Here is a 21,602-nt window from a genome sequence, read left to right on the forward strand (position 1 = left end):
AAGAATTTAAACGTTCTATCTGGGATTTATGACAAAACACTCTTGATCCTTGACCCGCTGAGTTACTACAGCACTTTGAGTCCAGCTTCGGTATAAACCGGCATCTGCAATTCCTTCCTACACATGACCTTTCTTCAGATTTATGCCTGACCCGCGGAGTTCCATCTTTGGATAAAAGGGATAGGTTTTGATTTGGAACCTTTCTTCTGACTGAAAGATAGAGAAGGCCAGAGCAAAACAGGGCCGGCAACAGATGACCTCAGGAAGGGTGGCGTCCATAATGGCCCATTGTTGGCTGAGGAAGAAGTGCTAACGAGAGAAATACAAGGAGCGAACTGTGACACAAGTGGAGCGACTACGGTGGGGGGGGGTTGAGGGAGTGGGGGAAACGAATGCAGGGTTTACTTGAAATTAGAGAAATCAATAGTCATCCTGCTTGGTTGTATGGGAAGGGGATTTAACATGTTTGGCAACCGGCAGGTTGCATTGGCCATGGCTTAAGTGTTCAGCGAGATGATTGCCAGTGTACGCTTGGTGTTGCCAATATATAGGAGCTCACACCTGGAGCACCAGATACAGTACATGAGATTGGAGGAGATGCAAGTGAACTACTGCCTCATCTGAAAGGACTGTCGGGGGCCCTGGATGAAGTAGCGCACCCCATGCTCCCCCTGGCGGCGTCGGTGGCAACTGCGGCTCAGCCGGCCCACATTACAGTAACGCAACCCATGCTCACCGCCTGCCCCTGGCGGCGCCGGCCGTCACTGCGGCTCGGCCGGCCCACATTACAGCAGCGCACCCCTGGAGACCGGCGGCCGCTGGTTCGGTGCTCGGTGCAAGCGGCGGCTCCGAGCTCCTTCCCCTCACCGGCACCACCATGTCGTTTCTGAGCCACTCGCCTTCGTACGGTTCGCTTACCGGCTTCGAGGATGAATTGCCGACGGACAACCTCTTTCTGTTCGAGATCGCCTGGGAGGTGGCGAATAAAGGTAAGGCGGCGGCGGTGGGGCTCCGGGGCAGCGGGCTCTGGGGCGGGCTCCGGCCGCCCGGCGACACCTCCTGCCCGGCAGGCGAACCAGCCACCTCCCCCTCACACAACCGTCACCCCGCTGCACCTCCTGTGCACCCTCTTAACACATTTCATGCAATTTAATACTGCAATAATTGCATGAATGTCAAGATTTACGTGCACTCCGACAATTATGTTCCACTCCTGCGCACCAGACCAGAAATACAAATGTCAAGGACAGAATAAGGTCAATGTTTCTATCTAAACTGTCGTGGCTGTGGGAATCTCTTTGATGCTCGGGTTTCCTGACTATTTGAGTACATCAGTGAATCGTATCCGGGTTTATTCTATGTTTTGTGACTAACCTTTAAGTACTCCTGCATAATTTTACACTAATAGAATTATTGTGATTATTTTTATGTACTTTTCATGTTTGGCATAGTTAAGTATTTGAACACTGAAACAAGGAACTGTAGATCCTGGTTTACACAAAAGGAGGCAAAGTGCTGGAGTAATTCAGCCGGTCAGGCAGCATCTCTGGAGAACATCCATAGGTGATGTTTCGGGTTGAAATTCTCATTCAACTTTGTTAACTCTTCGAGGCCCTTTTTAGTCTAGCTATTATTGTCACTGGTACCAAGTTATAATAAAAGGCTTTTGTTTGCATGCTATTCAGTAAACAAAAAAACGACATGAATACAATCAAGTTGTCCACAGTGCACAGAGAAAGGATAGCATGTGTAACATTTAGTGATGTACCAATTTGGGGATTGGTCACATACAGACTGATATAGTCGTACAGAATTATGCTTTATAGCTGGAATCCTGGACTTCACCATCTGTTTATGTTATGCTTATCCTCTGACATGCCAACCAGGGACAGGGTGACTTTCAGGAGGGTGTGGCTGAGTTACCAGGTCCTGTCAAAGATCTTTCCTTAATCCTTCTAAATGTTCCTGATGACCAGATACATTTAAAACCTAAAGTGCTGGAGTAACTCAGCAGGTCAGGCAGCGTCTCTGAAGAACATGGATAGGTGATGTTCGGTCAGAACCCGACTTCAGATTGATTGTAGTAAGGTGGGGAAAGCTTGCAGGTTGGAGTGGGACAAATGCTGGCAAGTGATAGGTGGATACAGGTAATAGGTGGATACAGTTGAGAGGGTTTTTTTTAATGAAAAGGCACAAGGTGTTGTCTCTAGAGGCAATCGATGTGATGTTTTGGGTCAAAACCCTTCTTGAAACTGAGGTGATAGTAAGGTGGAGAGAGGTGGGAGCGGGACAAATGCTGGCTATTGATAGGTGGATACAGGTGAAGAGGATTTTTAATAGTTGGTTTACAAAAAACCACAATGTGCTGGTGTAACTCAGTGAAACAGGCAGTATCTCTGGCAGGAATGGACAGACAATATTTCGGGTCTGGACCCTTCTTCAGATTCCAGCATCTGCAAACCCCTTCTGTCAACATTTAAAAGTAGTTGGAATATATTTTAATGGTCAATAAATGTGATTATAATAGTAAATATTTAATACAGAATAATGAAATTGAGTAAATTAAAGAAAAAACAAAACCCTCTTTGGTACTCGTACACTTTGAATGGAGATGATTTGAAGGTGTGATGCCTACTCCTGACACGGGTAATGTAACGCTGAGGGGGAGGATACAGATCATGATTGAACTCTTTCCCTGCATTTTCTGTTGAGCCTAGCCCACAATGACGCAGTGGGTACAGCGTCTGACACGTGGGTTCGATCCTGACCGGGTGCTGTCTGTGTGGAGTTTACACGTTCTCCCTATGACCATATGGGTTTCCTCCGGGTACTCTGGTTTCTTCCCACATATCAAAGACGTACAGGCTTGTAGGTTAATGGGCCTCTGTAAATTGGCCCCAGTGTACTGAAGGGAGTGGGTGAGAAAGTGGGGAAACATAGAACAAGTCCAAATGGATGAGTGATGGTCGGCATGGACTTAGTGGGCTGAAGGCTGTATCTATAAACTATGCTGTATCTATAAACTAAACTAAATCCCATCCATGTACATGCAGGCACCTTTTGCCTCCTGCTTCATGGTTAGGGAGCCCAGTAGTGAACTGTCCCAGGACAGTGTGGCCCAGTGTGCCCTGGGAGATCCAGAGGGAACATTGCACAAGGAATGCTGACATTCCCACTGGGAAAATGACTGTCACTACCCAGAAGTGACCGAGTCCATATTTTACTTCAGCAGTACAAGGGTAGGAAAGGTTTAGAGAGGTGTGAGGCTTGTGGGCAAATGGGTGCAGCTTAGACAGGGCATCTTGGTCAGCATGTATGAGTTGGGCCAAAGGGCCTGCTCCGTGCTGTATGATTCTAAAATAATAATTATTAGTGGGATAACATTGGGGGAAAAAGAACAGCAATATACAGTTGAAAAAAAAAAGACACAGTGCTGAAGTAACTTAGCAAGTCAGGCAACAACATCCCTGGAGAACATGGATAGGTGACGTTTTATGATGGGACCCTTCCTCAATCTGAAGAGGGGTCCCGATCCAGAAAATCCCACTGTGTTACTCCAGTACTTGGTGTCTTTTTCATTGTAAACCAGAGTCTGCGGTTCTTTGTAACTACATTATACAGTTGAATATGACTTAAACTTTTCTTTTAAACTCTCTTTATATACTTGTCAACTGTATGAAGTATTTTCTGTCCGTATTGGAAATGTCCAGACCAAATAGTGTGACGTGCCACCCTGTAAAATAATAGACGATTTCCCTTCAATTTATACTGTATCATTGTCAAAAGCTGAGTGAAAGTGTTTCTCAGGCTTTCTGAGAGGTCCCTTCTCTCATTTGGAAGTGCCCCAGCCTTTTCTTGGCACTTCACCCTGTGTACAGAGTAACCAAGGAGCATGGAGCTCTCAATGTCAGCATTTACTTGCATAATGCCATGGTCAGAAAGGTTGCTTTTGGTTGCTTCTGCAGTGTATATAACAATGTATTCATTTTCAAATTTCATGAAAATGTTTCCCCGTAAATGATTGAAGCAGGTGATGCAACAAATTGGCTACAAAGTTGCTTTCTGTAGTGTGATAACAAGCATTTGTCTTTTCAACCTCCTGTGCACCAGAAATGTATATTTACATGATTAAAAAAACATAAACTGCTGGAGTCTCAGTGGGTCAGGCAGCATCTCTGAAGAACATGGACAGGGTCGGGATCCTACTTTAGACTTATTATAGTGGGTGGGGGGTGGGGAGAAAGAGCTGGAAAAGAGGGGAAGGCGGGACAAAGCCTGGTAAGTGATACAGTGCTGGAGTCACTTAGCTGGTCAAGCAGCATCTCTGGAGAAAAAGGATGGGTGATGTTTCAGGTTGAGACTTTTCTTCAAACCCTGCCTGACCTGCTGAGTTACGCCAGCATTTTTGTGTCTATATTCAGTATGAACTACCATCTGCAGTTCCTTCCTGCATAAGTGCTAGAGTAACTCAGCGGATCAGGCAGCATCTCTGCACATAAAAGGATGGGAGCCAGCATCTGCAGTTCCTTTCTACATTCAATGTTCATACTGTTGGGCTGTAAGCTATTTTCCAGGGCTTCACCAGACTGTGAATATTTATATGTGGTCCTAAACGGTGACTGTGACTGTTCATTAGCTAAACCGTAGAGCGCTAGAACAAGGGTAGAGCATTAAATTTTGTCAATCTGTGGGATTCCATACTGACCGTTCCCTCTACAGATGCTGCCTGGCCCGCTGAGTTCCTCCAACATTTTGTGTTTTGTTCTATACTGACGAGTGCACTTGCCAACAGAACTTAATTCATTAGTTGAACTGCACACAGACTAAATAGCCCTTTAGCTAAAGGTGCAGAGGGCTAAACGTTTTTACCACTATTATCAAGAATACTCTAGCACTTGGGCAAGAAGGGATGCAAAATGGGATAACATAGACTAGAGTAAACGGATGATCAATGGTCAGTGTGGACCTGGTGGGCCGAAGGGCCTGTTTCATTTGCTGTATTTGAGGGAGTTAATCTGCTATTGAGGGAGTGCAGCGTAGGATCACCAGGTTAAATCCCAGGATGATGGGACTGACATATGAGGAAAGAATGGGTCGACCGGGCTTGTATTCACTGGAATTTAGAAGGATGAGAGGGATTCTTATAGAAACATTTAGATTCTTAAAGGATTAGATAGGCTAGATGCAGGAAACATGTTCCCGATGTTGGGGGAGTTTAAAAATACGGGGTGGGCCACTTAGATGAGGAAAAAACCTTTTCACCTTGAGAGTTGTGAATCTGTGGAATTCTCTGCCACAGACGGCAGTGGAGGCCAATTCACTGGATGTTTTCAAGTGAGAATTAGATTTAGCTCTTGGGGCTAAAGGAATCAAGGGATATGGGGGGAAAAGTATGAACGGGGTACTGATTTTAGATGATCAGCCATGGTCATATTGAATGGCGGTGCTGGCTCAAAAGGCCAAATGGCCTACCCCTGCACCTATTTTCTATGTTTCAATGTATCTTTCAATCATTCAATTTCATAATTCACTGGGGTTTTGTTAACAGAGACGAAGGGCAGGAACCAAAGACTCCTGGAAAGGAAAGGGCAATACGTTTGGAGTGAGGATACAATAAATGTGATTGCAGATGAAACCGGTCTGCAAGGACATGATTCATTTTTCAACGTTCCCCTCCCAATACAACAAATCGCTGACTGCTGGTGACTCATCTCCAGCAATAAACTGACATTAATTTAAAGTTCCACAGACGACGGTATAAGTGGAGGTCTGAGGAAGGGAAGTAGCTGATAATTTTCAGTTCCCTCATAGTAGAACGTGTGTAGATTGCCGTTTAAAGCAGCTTCATTCCAATTCCCTAAATTTGGTGATGGTGTCAGACTTCATCAGAATCAGCATTTGATATTCATCATATGACACATACATTTCACAGGCGATGATCGTGTGAAACTATTACCGTCTTGTAACAGGAGGATACATCTGAGACAGCATTCAGCTTTGAGTGTATCTAAGTATAGTTCAGCCACTTAATGGGCCAGGACTTCATGTACATAATTCCAAAATGCTTTTGAACTAAATAAAGGTCAATATGATATTTTTCTAAACTAGCTAGCATTTTGTTAAATAAAGTACTTCATAAAACACTTTTGTACCTGCTTATTGAATAGTAGAGAGCATATTGACTGGTTGCATCATGTCCTGGTTCGGCAACACGAAGGCCCAGCAGCGCAGAAGACTGCATAAAGTGGCGGACACTGCCCAGTCCATCGCAGGTACGCTCCCTACCCACGAAGGGATTTACAGGAGTCGCTGCCTCAAAAAGCCAGCCAGCATCATCAGAGACCCACACCATTTGGGCACACACTCATTTCACCCCTGCCATGGGGAAGAATATATTGGAGCCTGAAAACTGTAACGTCCAAATTCAAGAGCAGCTTCTTCCCAACAAACATCAGGCTTATAAACACTACAACCTCCAAATAGGCTCCGAACTACATAGACTTGAGGGCATTACTTTTGATTTTGCACTATTATTTGTATGTGTGGATTTTTATAACTGTTTTGTAGTCTGTTATGGGTTTTAAGGGTACTCTTTACATATCTATTCTCCTGTTGCAAGTAAGAATTTCTGAAGAAGAGTCTTGACGCCAAATGGCACCTATTCCTTTTATCCAGAGATGCTGCCTGACCCGCTGAGTTACTCCAGGTTTTAGTATCTATCTTTGGTTTAAACCAGCATCTGCAGTTCCTTCCTATACCTGTACAAGGAAGAATTTTGTTGTTCTGTTTCGGGACATATGATAATAAAGTCACATTGACTCTTGAATAGTAATTGCAGGAGGCTCCGTAGATGAACTCTGATATCAATATAGATTCAAGAGTTTCAGGCTGGGCAAAGCTGCTTCCTTCATTTCCCAGCAGGTCTCTGGGTGGTGGTTGGGCAGAGATTGAAGGAAGAGTTGCAGAAGATTTTCCTTGCAGTCTCCACACTTGGTGTCACCTGTGGCCATGGGTGATTCCACCATTTGAACAGTAGCCTAGCTTATTGAAGGAATGTTCAGAACCCTGATAACAAAGGGGAAGAAGCTGCCACTGAGTCTGGCGGTGCACGATTTCAAGCTTCTGTATCTTCTGCCCGACAGGAACAGGGAGAGGAAGGAATGACCAGGATGGGGAAGGTCCTTGATTATGGTGGCTGCTTTTCTGATGTAGCACGGTGTGGATGGAGTGAATGGTCAATGGAGGCTGGTCAGTGTGATGGGCTGGGCTATATCCACAGTTCTCTGCAATTTCTTGCAGCCTTTGAAAGTGGTGTGATGCAACCCGACAGTCAGCTCTCCATGGTGAATCTGTAGGAGTTTGTAAGAGTCATTGGAGACATGCCGAGTTTCCTCAGGAAGTTGGCACACCCATTGAGTCAATCTGCTACAAGTTCAATGATGCCTTTATGGTTCAATGGTTGTTTAATTGTCACATGTGCAAAGTGCAAACACACAGTGAAATTATTTTCTTACAAACAGTCCAGTAGAGTATTGCCATGCCTAAGCACATCCCCGATTAGCAAATTGCACAGAAATAGTCTACAGATCCCACAAACAAGTGGTGCCGTATCTCCTAGATTCAGTATATTTTAATTGTAGATCCTAATGGCAATGGAATAGTTATTTCTATTAATACGACTGAAAGCAGTGCTGCTGCAATTAATAATAAGATGAAAAGTATTATTACATAATTTCCACAAAGGTCTCTGGGGGATGAAATCTCTTGGCTTTGGATATAGTGTGAAGTCCTCTGCTTTCTCTCTCCAGTAACCACCGAGGCCCGACCTCAGGTGATCACAGAGGAAGAGGACTGAACTATCTTGTGCCTTTCCCCACGGTGGAAAATGTTGATTCTGCTGTGGGGGGACGTTCATGTTAAATTCTATAACGTGTGGTGTCATTTTTCTTTTTCAAATTATTCTATGGGATGTACGGAAACCTAATTATTTCTCCTATGTAAAACTTTGGTTTCAATGCAAATTGATTTAAATGTGCTATATAAAGACATTTACTTACTTACTATTACTCGAGATGGGAAGAAGTCAGAAGTGGGAAATAATGTACACCGTAACTAATATATAGGCATATTTGTTCGATAAAATCAGTCTGGGTAGAACTGTCTATTTTTCATATTTGCTCATGTTTTGCCTAATATTATTTATATTGCATTCAAATTGTGAAGCGACACGGCACACTATTAAAAATAACATTTCAGAGCATGAACATTTTTTCTTTATAATTGATTTAAAGGTCATGGGAAAACTTTAAATGGATTTTGGAGCTGAAAGATGTTTTCTTAACATTTAGATCCCTAACTTTCGCCCACTTCCCAAAGACTTGTGGGTTAAGTGGCACTCTGTAAGTTGCCTCGAGTGTGTTAGGAGTGGACGAGAAAGTAGGATATCACAGAACTAGTGAGAATGGGTGATTGATGGTTGGTGTAGACTCAGCAGGACAAAGTTTTCATACTGTATCTCTAGACTAAACTAAACAATGCAGCCATTACAGGTAAGCAGGGAGAGTGAAATATTGGATGAGATAAACAGGCTTGAGAGGAAGTACTAAAAGTTTCAGCATTGCCTAAACTGATAAATCATCAGATCCAGAAGAAAATGTCTCCTGGGCACTATGCCAAGAAATAGCAAATGCTTTGTCCAACATTTTCCAATCCTCTCTGTTTATGGGCATGGCGCTGCAGGATGGAAGCTGGCTAATAAGATACCCATTATATAAAGAAGGGGAAAGGTATTGAGATTTCTGACTAATCAACCTGCTGTCGGTGGGGGCGAATTTCTAAACTAAATTTTGGAGACAGTAATTGCCAATCAGAAAATCACAGGCTAGTCAGAGATAGCGGACAGCACAATGGCACAGTGGGTAAAGCTGCTGCCTCTCAGTGCCGGAGGCCCGGGTTCCTTGTTGACTGTGTGGAGTTTGCATGTTCACCTTGTGACTGCGTGGGTTTCTTCCGGGTGCTCCGGTTTCCACACACATCCAAAAGACGTGTGGGTTCGTTGGTAATTGGCCATCTATAAATTGTCCTAAATGAGTAGGGAGTGGATGGAAAAGTGGGATAACATGGAACTAGTGTGAACGGGTGATAGATGGTCAGCGTGGAGTTGGTGGAATTAAATGCCCATTTCCAATACCACCACTGGACTGCCTCAGTTCCAGTGAAGCCACCACTGGATTGCCTCTTTTAGTGAATGCCACCACTTTATTCCCTCTGTTCCTGCGAACACTTACCAGTAGATTGTCTCTGTTCCAGTGCACCACCACTGGACTGCCAGTGCCTGCTCCAGTGGGGGTGGATAGAGTTGAGGAGTGCCAACTCTTACCTTTGGGAAAAAGCTGCAGGATCCTGCACCCATCTGCCTCTGCTGAAAGGCTGGTGACCTGACACATCAAATGCGAAGCTCCCTGCACATGACTGGCATGGTATGGCTGGCATTTTGTTTGTGACTGAGTACAAGTGCGTGTGACAGCTCTGCCGTCAGAATCACGGTGCTTAAGGTCATTTTTAAATGTCAGTGTTGCTCTGGGTGACCAGGAGAGGCAGTGGCCAGTCCTGGCCCTGGACTATTGTTCTAAATATAACATGTACTCTCATACAGTGTGGAGACAAGCCCTTCCACCCACTTGCCCATGCAGACTCTAATCTAATATATGAAAATTAAATAACTCACAACAAAACCTTGCATCCCATTTAAATATTAGTTTAGAGATACAGCATTGAAACAGGCCATTCGACCTACCAGGTCCACAACAAACATTGATCACCCATTCACACCAGTTCTACATGATCCCACTTCCTCATCTACCCCCTACACCCTAGGGCCAAGTAGCCTACAAACCTGCACGCCTTTGGGATGTGGTAGGAAACCGCAGCACAGGGAGAGCGCACGAACTCTACAGACAGCACCCGAGGTCAGGATTGAACCTGGGTCTCTGGACCTGTGAGGCAGTGGCTCTACCAAATGTGTCACTGTGCTGCCACTAATGTTGTCCAATAACAAGCTAACGCCCTCTCTAGCATCTCCTTAAGCAGCTTTCAGCCATCTGAGTTGGACAAATAGTTCGAGGACAAATAGCTGGAGACACAAGGAACTGCAGATGCTGGGACCTGGAGTAAAACACAAAGTGCTGGAGGAACTCAGCAGGCCAGGCAGCACCTGGAGAGGAAACGGACAGATGACATTTTGGATCGGGACCGTCTTGTTGGAGGAACAGTTGCCATTCCCAAGAGTAACGACACAATCCCCGCCTGTATAATGGATTTAAATACACCATTGGAATTTAGTCACACGACCCCACAGAAACTGCTGACCTTTTCCAACTGCTGGGTGCAGTGAATTTTTTTTGGAGCGATATATTATCTGATGTTAATGCACCGGAAAATGGCAAGATGTAACCCATCTAGGACGGAGACTGTCAGCTTGAGTGTAATATAGGGAGCAGATCCTCTGGGCAATTCACAGGAAAGCAAACTGATAAATATTGTCACGCAGCCAGAAGCTCGGAGATCATTAGAGGATTGTTAAAAGCTGAGTCACAGTACGTTTTAAGGAAGTACTCAAAGTAGAGACAGAGAGCAGTCTAGAGAAGGAAATTGATAAACAATCCTCCGGAGATACAGCCCCATCTCTGGGATAGTTGGTATGAAGCTTATACAAGGGGTAAAGTTGTCAATTTGAAGTTTGATTTGAATTTATTTTTGAAATTCAGCCCAGACCTTCACATCAACTGGGTGAGAGGGTCCCGAGTTTGATTTTAGTTTATTGTCATGTGTACCGAGGCACAGTGAAAAGCCCTTGTGTGCTAACCAGTCAGCGGAAAGGCAATACATGATCACAATTGAGCCATCCGCAGTGTAAAGATATATGGTAAAGGGAGTAGCATGGATAATGTTTAGTGCAAGATAAAGCCCAGTGAGGTTTGATCAAAGATAGTCCGAGGGTCCACAATGAGGTGGATGGTAGCTCAGGACTGCTCTCTTATTCGATTGCTTGATGACAGTTGGGAAGAAGCTGTCCCTGAATATAGAGGTGTGCGTTTTCATGCTTCTATACCTTTTGCCCAATGGGAGAGGGGGAGGGGGGAGGGAGTGGCATAGGTGATTGACAGGCGAGAAGACCAACCAGCTGATCTCAAGTTTTTTTAAACACTCATAACTTTTATATTTTTCATCGATGGGAAAAATCCTCGGGGCTGGCTAAGCGGTGGAGGACTGTGAGTAAATTGGCCAAAAATTACAGCGTTTTTTAGAATTTGTTTTTAGAAAAAAACAGTAGCATTTTTTCTAAAATCAATACACAGCGCAGACAGGAAGTGGTCAAGATGAGACTTTTAATTATATAGATGGGCCAAATGCAGGGGGGGGGGGGGGGGGGGGGACTAGTGTAGATGGGACATTTTGGTCAATATGGACAAGTTGGGCTGAGAGGCTTGTTTCCTTGCTGTATGACGTGACAACGCCCCTGGACAGGATTGAACCCAGGTCTTTGGTGCTGTGAGGCAGCTGACTTGTTTGGAAAATAGGGGAAATTTACATTACTGAAGAGACGGAGTAATTATCTGGTTAGGATTGGATGTGGATACGGTCCCAGAGATATCCAATCTACACTTGTCCCACCTGCCTGTATTTAGAGGACCATATCCTTCTAAATATCCTATCAATTCAAGTACCTGTCTAAATATTTCTCAAAAAATGCTAAAGTACCTGTCTCAACCACCTCATTCCACCACACTTTGTGTAAGAAAGTTATCCCTCAGATTCCTATTAAATCTTTCCCCATTATCTTAAACCTATGTTCTCTGGCTCCCGATTCCCCTAATCTGGGCAAGAGACTCTATGCAGCTACGCAATATATTCCTCTCATGACTTTGTACACCTCTATGAAATGACCTCTCACCCTCCTGTGCTCTAGATTGGGATAATGTAGAGTTATCTCACTGCCAAAGGCAAAAACTGTCAAAACAGAGTGGATGATTAGTCTAAATAATTGAGAATTTCTACAGATCTTTTCCTTTTGAGGATCAGGTGGGAGATATAGACTCCATTAGAGGCTTTTCCTTTGGAGGTTGTATACAGCTTCCTTTAGGTTAGATCGATGGGATTTAATATGTATTCCTGTGTTCACGTTCTCATTCTCCTTTCTTTGTTGCAGTGGGCGGCATCTACACTGTCATCCAAACTAAAACAAAGTTGACGGTGGATCAACATGGAGAGAATTATATATTGATTGGTCCATACGTTGAGAATAGTGTCAAGACGCAAGTTGAGCTGATCGATCCACCGAACCTGGCCGTCAAACGCGCTATCGATTTAATGAACTCCAGGGGTTGCAAGGTATGGTAAGGTCCTTCATTCTGCCAAGTTTGGTGTGATTCAAAATGCAACTGGTTAAATATATAGGGAGGGATAAGCAGTCTTGCTGAGCAAAAAACCGTGGGAACTATGAAGCATAGGAATTAACTTTAAAGAATGTTGTGAAGAAGGATTGTGAATAGCTAAACAGCCGATAGAAGTGTATATAGTTATGAATAGTATGGTAGGTTAGGCAGTAATAACCTTCTTCCCAGGATGGGAAAGTCAAGGACAAGCGGGCATAGGTTTAAGGTGAGAAGGGCAGAAGTTTAAAGTAGCGTGGGGCAAAAGTCTTTATTCAGAGTGGTGGGTGCCTGGATCACACTGCCAGGGGTGGTGGTGGTGGAGGCAGACACGATAGTGGTGTTGAAGTGGATTTTAGACAGGTACAGTGCCCTCCATAATGTTTTGGACAAAGACCCATCATTTATTTATTTGCCTCTGTACTCCACAATTTGAGATTTGTAATTAAAAAAAAATCACATGTGATTAAAGTGCACATTGTCCGATTTTAATAAAGGCCATTTTGATACATTTTGGTTTCATGTATAAATTACAGCACTGTTTTACATTGTCCCCCCCATTTTTGTATTGTATTCACAAATGTATTGTCATTGTAGTCAATTAGAGTACAACGCATATCCTTTGCATTTCCCTTTACAGTCTGTATTCATGGAAATCAAATAAATAATGGGTGTATTCTCTGGTGATGCTTGCCAAAAAATAAAATAGATCTTTAGCTAAAAAAAAGCACTAAACACAGAAAGTTCACTTCACATGTAACAAGGCATGCTCAATTGGCAGACCAAGGTGAGGAAGGCACCATAGTCCAGCCAGCCTCCCCTCTGTTGCTTCCCAGTATGTTCATCCGTGGTACTGGGGAATTCCGAGCACCTGCAGTTTTGAGGCATTTGTTGAACTTGAACTGTTCAGGCCCTCACGCCGGAATTCATTATGGAACGCCGAGCCGTTGCCGATCAATGACGGTGAGTGATCCTCCTCCTCAGCATACATGCCCGGCCATAACCTCCCGATCAGCCGCCTCCCACAGCCGGAGTCCGCAGCTCCCGAGTCTGCAGGTCGAGCCGGGCAGAGTCACAGGACCCCGCGTTGTTGATCAGCGATCCCGCCGTCCGCGTTGGGAGCTCCGCAAAACCGCTTTTCCATGATGTTGCTCTTTTAGTAGGTCCAGCACTAACCGGGCTCCATTTTTGCGACCCCCGGTAAGGCATCGCCAGCCCCGCGATGTTACAGCGTTGTCCCGCCGTTGCTGGAGCTCCGGTCGATCCCGGCAGGAAAGGCCGCGCCAATCCAGGTAGGTAGGCCGCTGTGGGGGGAGGGGGGGGGGTGGGGGGCGAGGACGTCGACTCGAATAATAGTCCCGCGTCCTCACCGTGCCCTCTTTCTTCTTAATGATGTTTCATAACAGTTGACATTTTAAAAAATCATAAAAAAACACTTGTTCAACAGTAACTAAAAAAAAAAAAAAAGTGTGTGTTTTGTCATAGTCCCCCCCCATTTTAGGGCACCTTATTGGGGGGGATACAGCAATGACATGTCAATGAAAGTAGTCATGTTTAGTATTTTGTTGCATATCCTTTGCATTCAATAACTGCTTGAAGTCTGTGATTCATGGACATCACCAGTTGCTGGGTGTCTTCTCTGGTGATGCTCTGCCAGGCCTGTATTGCAGCCATCTTTAGCTAATGCTTGTTTTGGGGGCTAGTACCCTTCAGATTTCTCTTCAGCATGTAAAAGGCAAGCTTAATTGGGTTCAGATTGGGTGATTGACTTGGCCACTGAAGAATTGACCATTTTTTAGCTTTGAAAAGTTCCTTTGTTGCTTTAGCAGTATGTTTGGAATCATTGTCTTACTGTAGAATGAACCGCCGGCCAATGAGTTTTGAGGCATTTGTTTGAACTTGAACTGATAGGATGTGTCTATACACTTCAGAATTCATTATGCTACTATCATCAGCAGTTGTATCATCAATGAAGATTAGTGAGCCAGTACCTTCAGCAGCCATACATGCCAGGCCATAACACCCCCACCACCATGTTTCACAGATGAGGTGGTATGCTTTGGATCTTGGGTAGTTCTTTTTCTCCTCCATACTTTGCTCTTGCCATCACTCTGATATAAGTTCATCTTCGTCTCATCTGTCCACAGGACCTTTCTTCCAGAACTGTGGTTGCTCTTTTAAGTACTTCTTGGCAAACTGTAACCTGGCCATCCTATTTTTGCGACTAACCAGTGGTTTGAATCTTGCAGTGTAGCCTCTGTATTTCTGTTGATGAAGTCTTCTGCGGACAGTGGTCATTGACAAATTCACATCTGACTCATGAAGAGTGTTCCTAATCTGTCGGACAGGTGTTTAGGGATTTCTCTTTATTATAGAGAGAATTCTTCAGTCATCAGCTATGGTGGTCTTCCATGGTCTGCCAGTCCCTTTGCGATTGGTAAGCCCGCCAGTGCTCTCTTTCTTCTTAATGATGTTTCAAACAGTTGATATTGGTAAGCCTAAGGTTTGGCTGATGTCTCTAACAGTTTTATTCTTGTTTCTCAGTTTCATAATGGCTTCTCAAGTCAAGTCAAGTGTGTTTTATTGTCATATGTCCCGGATGGGGACATACTTGCTGCAGCACATAACGTGGGGGAAAAAAAGAAAAAGTTCAATAAATATCAAATATAATGCAAATAACAAATAATAATATAGACTTTTGCAGTTCAGAGCTAAGAGCTTATTCAATGCGTTTAATAGCCTGATGGCTGTGGGGAAGAAGCTGTTCCAGAGACTGGATGTTACAGTTTTCAGGCTCCTGTACCTTCTTCCTGATGGCAATGGTGAGATGAGTGTGTGGGGCCAGGATGGTGTGGGTCCTTGATGATTTTGGCTGCCTTTTTGAGGCAGCGACTACGATAGATCCTTTCGACAGTGGGGAGGTCAAAGCAGGTGATGGACTGGGCAGTGGTCACAACTTTTTGTAGTCTTTTTTGCTCCTGGACGTTCAAGTTGCTGAACCAGGCAACGTCAGATGCAACGTCAGAATGCACTCTACCGTGCACATATAGAAGTTTAGGAGAATCATTGGCACAACTTTGGTCCTCATATTGATAAACAGCAATAAAAGTTTCCAAAGGTGATGGAAAGACTGGAGGAAAGACTAGGTGCTGAGAGCTCTCTTGTACCTGCATTAAGGAGGCAATTAAACACACCTGAGCAATTACAAAATACTGTGAAGCCATGTGTCCCAAACATTATGGTGCCTTGAAATGGGGGGACTATGTATAAACACTGCTGTAATTTCTGCATGGTGAAACCAAAATGTATAAAAATGGCCTTTAATAAAATACAACAATGTGCACTTTAACCACATATGATTTTTTTCTATTACAAATCTCAAATTGTGGAGTACAGAGGCAAATAAATAAATGATGCGTCTTTGTCCCAAACATTATGGAGGGCACTGTTTGCAGAGAATTTAGCTTCTTCACCTCAGAGAAACATTATTGGCACTATGCTAAATATACCAAAATAAAAAAGTGTTTTTATGGTGATTGTGATCTCATTTATTGGCCCTGAGACACTGCAACATGTCTAACCAAGGACGAGACGAGCAGCAACCGAGAGAAGGAATGGAGCGATTAGGTAAAGGTGGGTGAAGAATGTCTTTAGGGAGCATATTATTGTTAATTATTGACTAGGTGGGACTCCTAAATTCCGAGAGTGAAACTCCAAAGCGTTCTGGGGAAATAGTTGCAAAGTTTTTGAAACATAATTATGTGTATGATATTGGGAATATTTGGGTAATTTTAGTTTATTTTTGAAAGCTTATAATGAGCAGCTCCTGGTGTGATAGTATATGCTGTACTATGATGGTATAGGCTGAACTTAAAGAAAAAAAATGTTTTGTCATCCCACACCTAAGATACGTCTCTCTTCCTCACTTAACATTCGAAACCGAACACATGAAATACTGTTTATAATTATACTTTACAGCATGTGATTTAATTGAAACCGTGAGAAAGGTTTTGTGTGAAAACCTTGTTGAAAATCATTCTACAGGCACCTTGTATTTAACACGGGGATTACAAGCTTAAAAAGCAACTCGTAAATCCAACGTATGCCCCGCACCGCACGCGACTACGGTGCCATATGGCGCCAGGCATAAATTTGAGCGTGTTTTTCCGAAAATCGGAGCAAGTAAATGAAACTTTGGTGGTAATTAAACAAGTGTGCCATTCTAAAATCTTTCTTTAAAAATTCTAAAACCACGAAAATCTAGCACGTGTAAACGCGAAATGCCTGTAATCAAGAATGTAATCCCTAAAATAACTGCCCACACTGACGAACATGTGCCATCTACACTAGTCCCACTTGCCTACATTGGCCCATATCCCTCTAAATCTGTCCTATCCATGCACCTGTCTAATTGTTTCTTAAATGTTGTGATAGTCCCTGCACAAACTACCTCCTCCGACTGCTTGTTCCATACACCCACCACCGTTTGTGTGAAAATGTCACCCCTCAGATTCATATAAAATGTTTCCCCCCCTTCACCTTAAATCACCTATGCCCTCTGGTTCTCGATTCCAGTGTGCTGATTTAATCGCCCGTTGCTAATTTGGAAGTGTGTAGGCAGCAAGACTGGTCCTCACACAGCAGGCTCACAGCAGATGTCTTCAACTTGAGTAATTTGGAAAGTGGATATAGTATTATTTTTATTGGTTCTAGTTTGGTGCAAGGCTTGGCTCTAGAAGATTTGGTAACAGCTTTGGTAGCAAGTGTTGCGCACCAGTAAGCCAAGGCCATTTCTTCACACATTCCACCACTGCATAGCACACAGAGGAAATCAGGGACTTCCCAGGACAGGTCTGGCTTGAGGGATTCCTGAGGGAGAGAAGCTCAAGGTTGGTGCTGGTTAATGGAACATAGAACAGAGAACAAAACAACACAAGAACAGGTCCTTCGGCCCACGATGATGCAAGTTAAACTAATCTCATCTGTCTGCACATGATGGTTGGGACCCTTAAGTTCCTTGGCATTAATATTTCCAATGATCTGTCTTGGATCAACCACATAGATGTGACAACCAAGAAGGCACACCAATGTCTTCACTTCCTGAGGAGATTGCGGAAATTCAGCATGTCACCAGTGACTCGTAGATACATCTACAGATGCACCCTAGAAATCTTGGGTTGCATCACAACTTGGTTTGGGAACAGCTCTGCCCAAGACCTCAAGAAATTACAGAGAGTTGTGATGTACTGTAGCCCAGTCCATCACACAGACCAGACTCTCCACCAATGACTATTTACTGTTCATGCTGCCCTGGAAAAGCAACCAACATTATCAAAGACTTGTCCCTCCTCGGTCATCCCTTCTTCTCCCTGCTACCTTCAGGTAGAAGGTACAGAAGCTTGATAGTGTGCACCACCAGACTCAGGAACAGCTTCTTCCCTCCACTATTTGGCTTCTAAATGACATCTGCATAAGCTTGGGACTGTTTGATTCAGTTCTATCCCATTGTTAGACTTTGACTATGGAACTGAAGTGCTACAATGCTGAGAACTATATTCTGCACTCTATCTTCCCCTTTGCTCTACCTATTGCAGCTGAGTTAGAAGTACTGTCCTTCACCAGCTTCCTCTCCGAGCTCCTACTTTTTGTTGCAGTATTTTTTTTGTCAGATAGCAATACTCCCTAGTAGTTGGAAGAGTGTTGCTTGTATGGTGATATCTCCCTTTGATACTTGGCATCAGAGGTAGCTGCTGTGAGACTTACTGCTGGTAGCTGTACGAATTTGTAATACATTAATCTGAACACCATGCTTCTATCAGCACAGTTAGTCTCTGTGTGGCATTACACAGGGAAATCTGATATAGTTATTCTGTGAACTCCACATCTAAATCCTTCAGAACTGTGTAGACCTATGATGTTGTTAATGCCATCAAAATGTAGCAATACATCTTCTCATCAAGAAATCCTGAATATATTGAACTGTGTCAGCTGAAGAAAGCAAACCAGAATATATACCAGAGTGCTGGAGTAACTCAGCATGTCAGGTAGCATCTCTGGAGACCAGCATATGCCGTTCCATGCATCCCTGTATTTCTACTGGATAGGTCCTACTAGGGGCTAGAATCTATGTATAAGGTTCTGAAGAAGGCTCCTGACCTGAAACATCACCTATCATTGTCCTGAGATGCTGCCTGACCCGCTGAGCTACTCCAGCAGTTTGTGTCTTCTTCGGTCCTACTAGGAGAACGGGAGTGAATGTTTGAGGATGAAACTAATATGGTGGTTAGTGAAATGATACTTACATGGACTTCCTCTCCCGAAGAGCTACCAGACCTGTTGAGTATTTCCAACCTTTTCTGTTTTATTTCAGACTCCTAGCGCCCGTATGAAATGCATAATGTGAAGACCAATGCTTATGGTACATTCCAAGAGGTCTCTGACATGAAACTTGTTCTGTCTTGCAGGTTCATTTTGGCAGGTGGCTGATTGATGGGAGTCCTTACGTTGTACTATTAGACATTGCAGCTTCCAGCAGCAATCTGGATCAGTGGAAGACGGAGCTATGGGATTTGTGCAATATCGGAATTCCCTGGTTTGATAAAGAGGCCAATGACGCAGTTCTCTTTGGGTTTCTCACGGTGTGGTTTCTGGGTGAAGTAAGTATACGAGTATCTTTTCAGTTCAATGTGAGAAGTGAAAAGATATTTCTTTGAAAGTGCTATCAAAGTGTTCAAAATTATAATGACTAAACAAGCAGCAATTTTCAATGGTAGAAATGTCAGAACCCAAATTAAAGATCCTACTGGACAATATAAATGTGCCTTTTTTTAAATCATAAAATTTGAGCTTTTGATCATAACATCTGATTTCTGAACGATCAAGTTAGATTTTTTTCCAGTGTATGTCAGAGCTTGCTCATGGGTAGGGGTACGGAATGAAATTAGAGAGTTGACCTGAAGATGAGAAAAGGGACTACAGATGAGAGGGGAAGGTGGATCAACCATGGTTGAATGGTGGAGTAGCCTTGATGGGCCAAATGGTCTAATTCTACTCCTATAACTTATGAACTAAGAAGTTAGATGTTGGAATCTTGAGCAAAACACAAAGCGCTGGAGGAACTCAGCTGACCAGGCAGCATCCATTGGGGGAGTGCGCAAGTGACAACTGAAGAAGGGTCCTGAGCTGAGAGATTTGACTTGTTATCCTTTCCCCTATTAAAACTGGCAAGAGGCCAGCACCGGTCACTAGCCGGTCACTCCGACCTGTGACCCAGAGCCTGGTTCACGTCCAGCCCAGCCCTGAGAGGAGGTGGGACGGACTTGGATTGTTTTCTCTGGAATTACGGTGGTCGAGGGGAGGCCAGATACAAGTTTATAAAATGATGAGAGGCATAGGTAAGGTAGACGGGATATTTCTCCCAGGGTGGAAATATCAAAGAATGGAAGGTATAGTTTTAAATTGAGGGCAAGGTTTAAAGAACATTTTACACAGAGGGTGGTGGATGCCAGGTGGGTTGTTGGAGGTAGAGGACACAATCAAATTATTAAGAAAGAGCTGCAGATGCTGGAATAATCGAAGGTAGACAAAAAATAGACAAATTAAAGTGACGAGTGGAAAGGCTTTGTGGATGTGTAAAGATTGGGGGGGGTGGGGAGGAAGCGTCAGTCTCAGTCTACCCCACGACAGAAGGGGGAGGAGTTGTTCATGTTGGATAGCCACAGGGAAGAAGGATCTCCTGTGGCGTTCTGTCCTGCATCTTGGTGGAACCAATCTGTTGCTGAAGGTACTCGGGTTGACCAGTGTGTCATGGAGGGGGTGAGCTGTATTGTCCAGGATGCTCCGCAGTTTGAGATGACCACCTCCCATGAATCCAACTCCACCTCCAGGACAGAGCCAGCCTTCCTGATGAGTTTGTTGATCGCATTGGCGTCTGCAGCCTTCACCCTGCTGCCCTGACACACAGCAGCGAAGCAGATGGCACTGGCTACCGCCAATTGATAAAACATCTGCAGCATCTCAGCGATCCACTTACACTAACATACTGCAGATGTTGAAGGAGTGGAGCCTTTTCAAACCTCCATAACATTATAAGATTACCCCCTCATCCTCCTGGAATAGAGTCTAGCCTGCTCAACCTCTCCCTATAGCTCAGGCCCTCGAGTCCTGGTAAAATCCTGGTAAATCTTCTCTTTCCAGCTGGTTCTGAAGTTTACAATGAAAAAGTCATTTACAATGAAAAAGTCATTTACAGTTAGCCCCTTAGTTCCAATGTACAGATGCTTTATCGCAGTTTTGCTTTACTGCTGAGAATGTTATTTTCAGCAAACACTCAGACTATCTTTTGTCTGTGATTTCTTTATCTCGGTATCAGTTTTATTTGCAAACAGCCAAATGCCAGGTACATGGTTTTAAACTTTACAATGTAGATGTTTTAATTAGAACACAGTGCTGGAGTAACTCAGTGGGTCAGGCGGTATCTTTGGAGGACATGGAGAGATGACATTTTGGGTCAAAACACTTTAACAGCAACCATTCTCGAGTCTATGGAAGGGTCCCATCCCTAAACATCTCCTCCAGAGATGCTGCTTAACCCGCTGAGTGACTCCAGCACTTTGTGTTCTCTGCAAGATTCCAGCATCTGCAGTTCCATCTATCTCGTCATTATTTAACCTCAATTTTCATTTGGGCACAAATTATTTTATGTAATAGTTATATATTTTACTTTATATGGTAAAGCTAGATCACTGGCGTAAATATGAACATGATCAGTGGGCGATGTAATCTGTGAATGTCGTCTGTGTTCATATTTGTGCCGTGCTCTGTGTATTTGCTCATCTTTCCCATTTTAGTTTTGTTTAAAGATACAGCACCCTCACAGACTTTAGAGATACAGTGCAGAAACAGGCCCTTCGGCCCACCGATTCCATGGCAACCGGCGATCCACTTACACTAACATTATCCAACACACTAGGAACAATTAAAAAAAATTGCCAAAGCCGATTAATCTACAAACCTGTAGACCTTTGGAGTGTGGGAGGAAACTGGAGGGCTGAAGGGCCTGTTCTGGCACAGTATCTCTGTCTGTCTGTCTGTCTGTCTGTCTGTCTGTCTGTCTGTCTGTCTGTCGACACAACTCTTGAGCAAACTAAACACTCTTCTCTGATTTACCAT

At 43.9% G+C, this 21,602-nt stretch overlaps 1 protein-coding gene across 1 annotated transcript in view; it reads left to right on the top strand.

Annotated features, from left to right (window-relative positions):
- Positions 1 to 765: 765 nt before the first annotated feature.
- LOC129705767 (glycogen [starch] synthase, muscle-like) overlaps positions 766 to 21,602 on the top strand; it is a 63,166-nt gene continuing 42,329 nt past the window's right edge. The window contains exons 1-3 of the mRNA XM_055649556.1: positions 766 to 989; positions 12,209 to 12,390; positions 18,896 to 19,087. Coding sequence (XP_055505531.1) covers positions 878 to 989; positions 12,209 to 12,390; positions 18,896 to 19,087 — 486 coding nt within the window. The 5' untranslated portion in view covers positions 766 to 877. The remainder of the gene's footprint in view (positions 990 to 12,208; positions 12,391 to 18,895; positions 19,088 to 21,602) is intronic.

The sequence above is a fragment of the Leucoraja erinacea genome, chromosome 18, assembly GCF_028641065.1.
Source record: "Leucoraja erinacea ecotype New England chromosome 18, Leri_hhj_1, whole genome shotgun sequence".
Lineage (NCBI taxonomy): Eukaryota > Metazoa > Chordata > Chondrichthyes > Rajiformes > Rajidae > Leucoraja > Leucoraja erinaceus.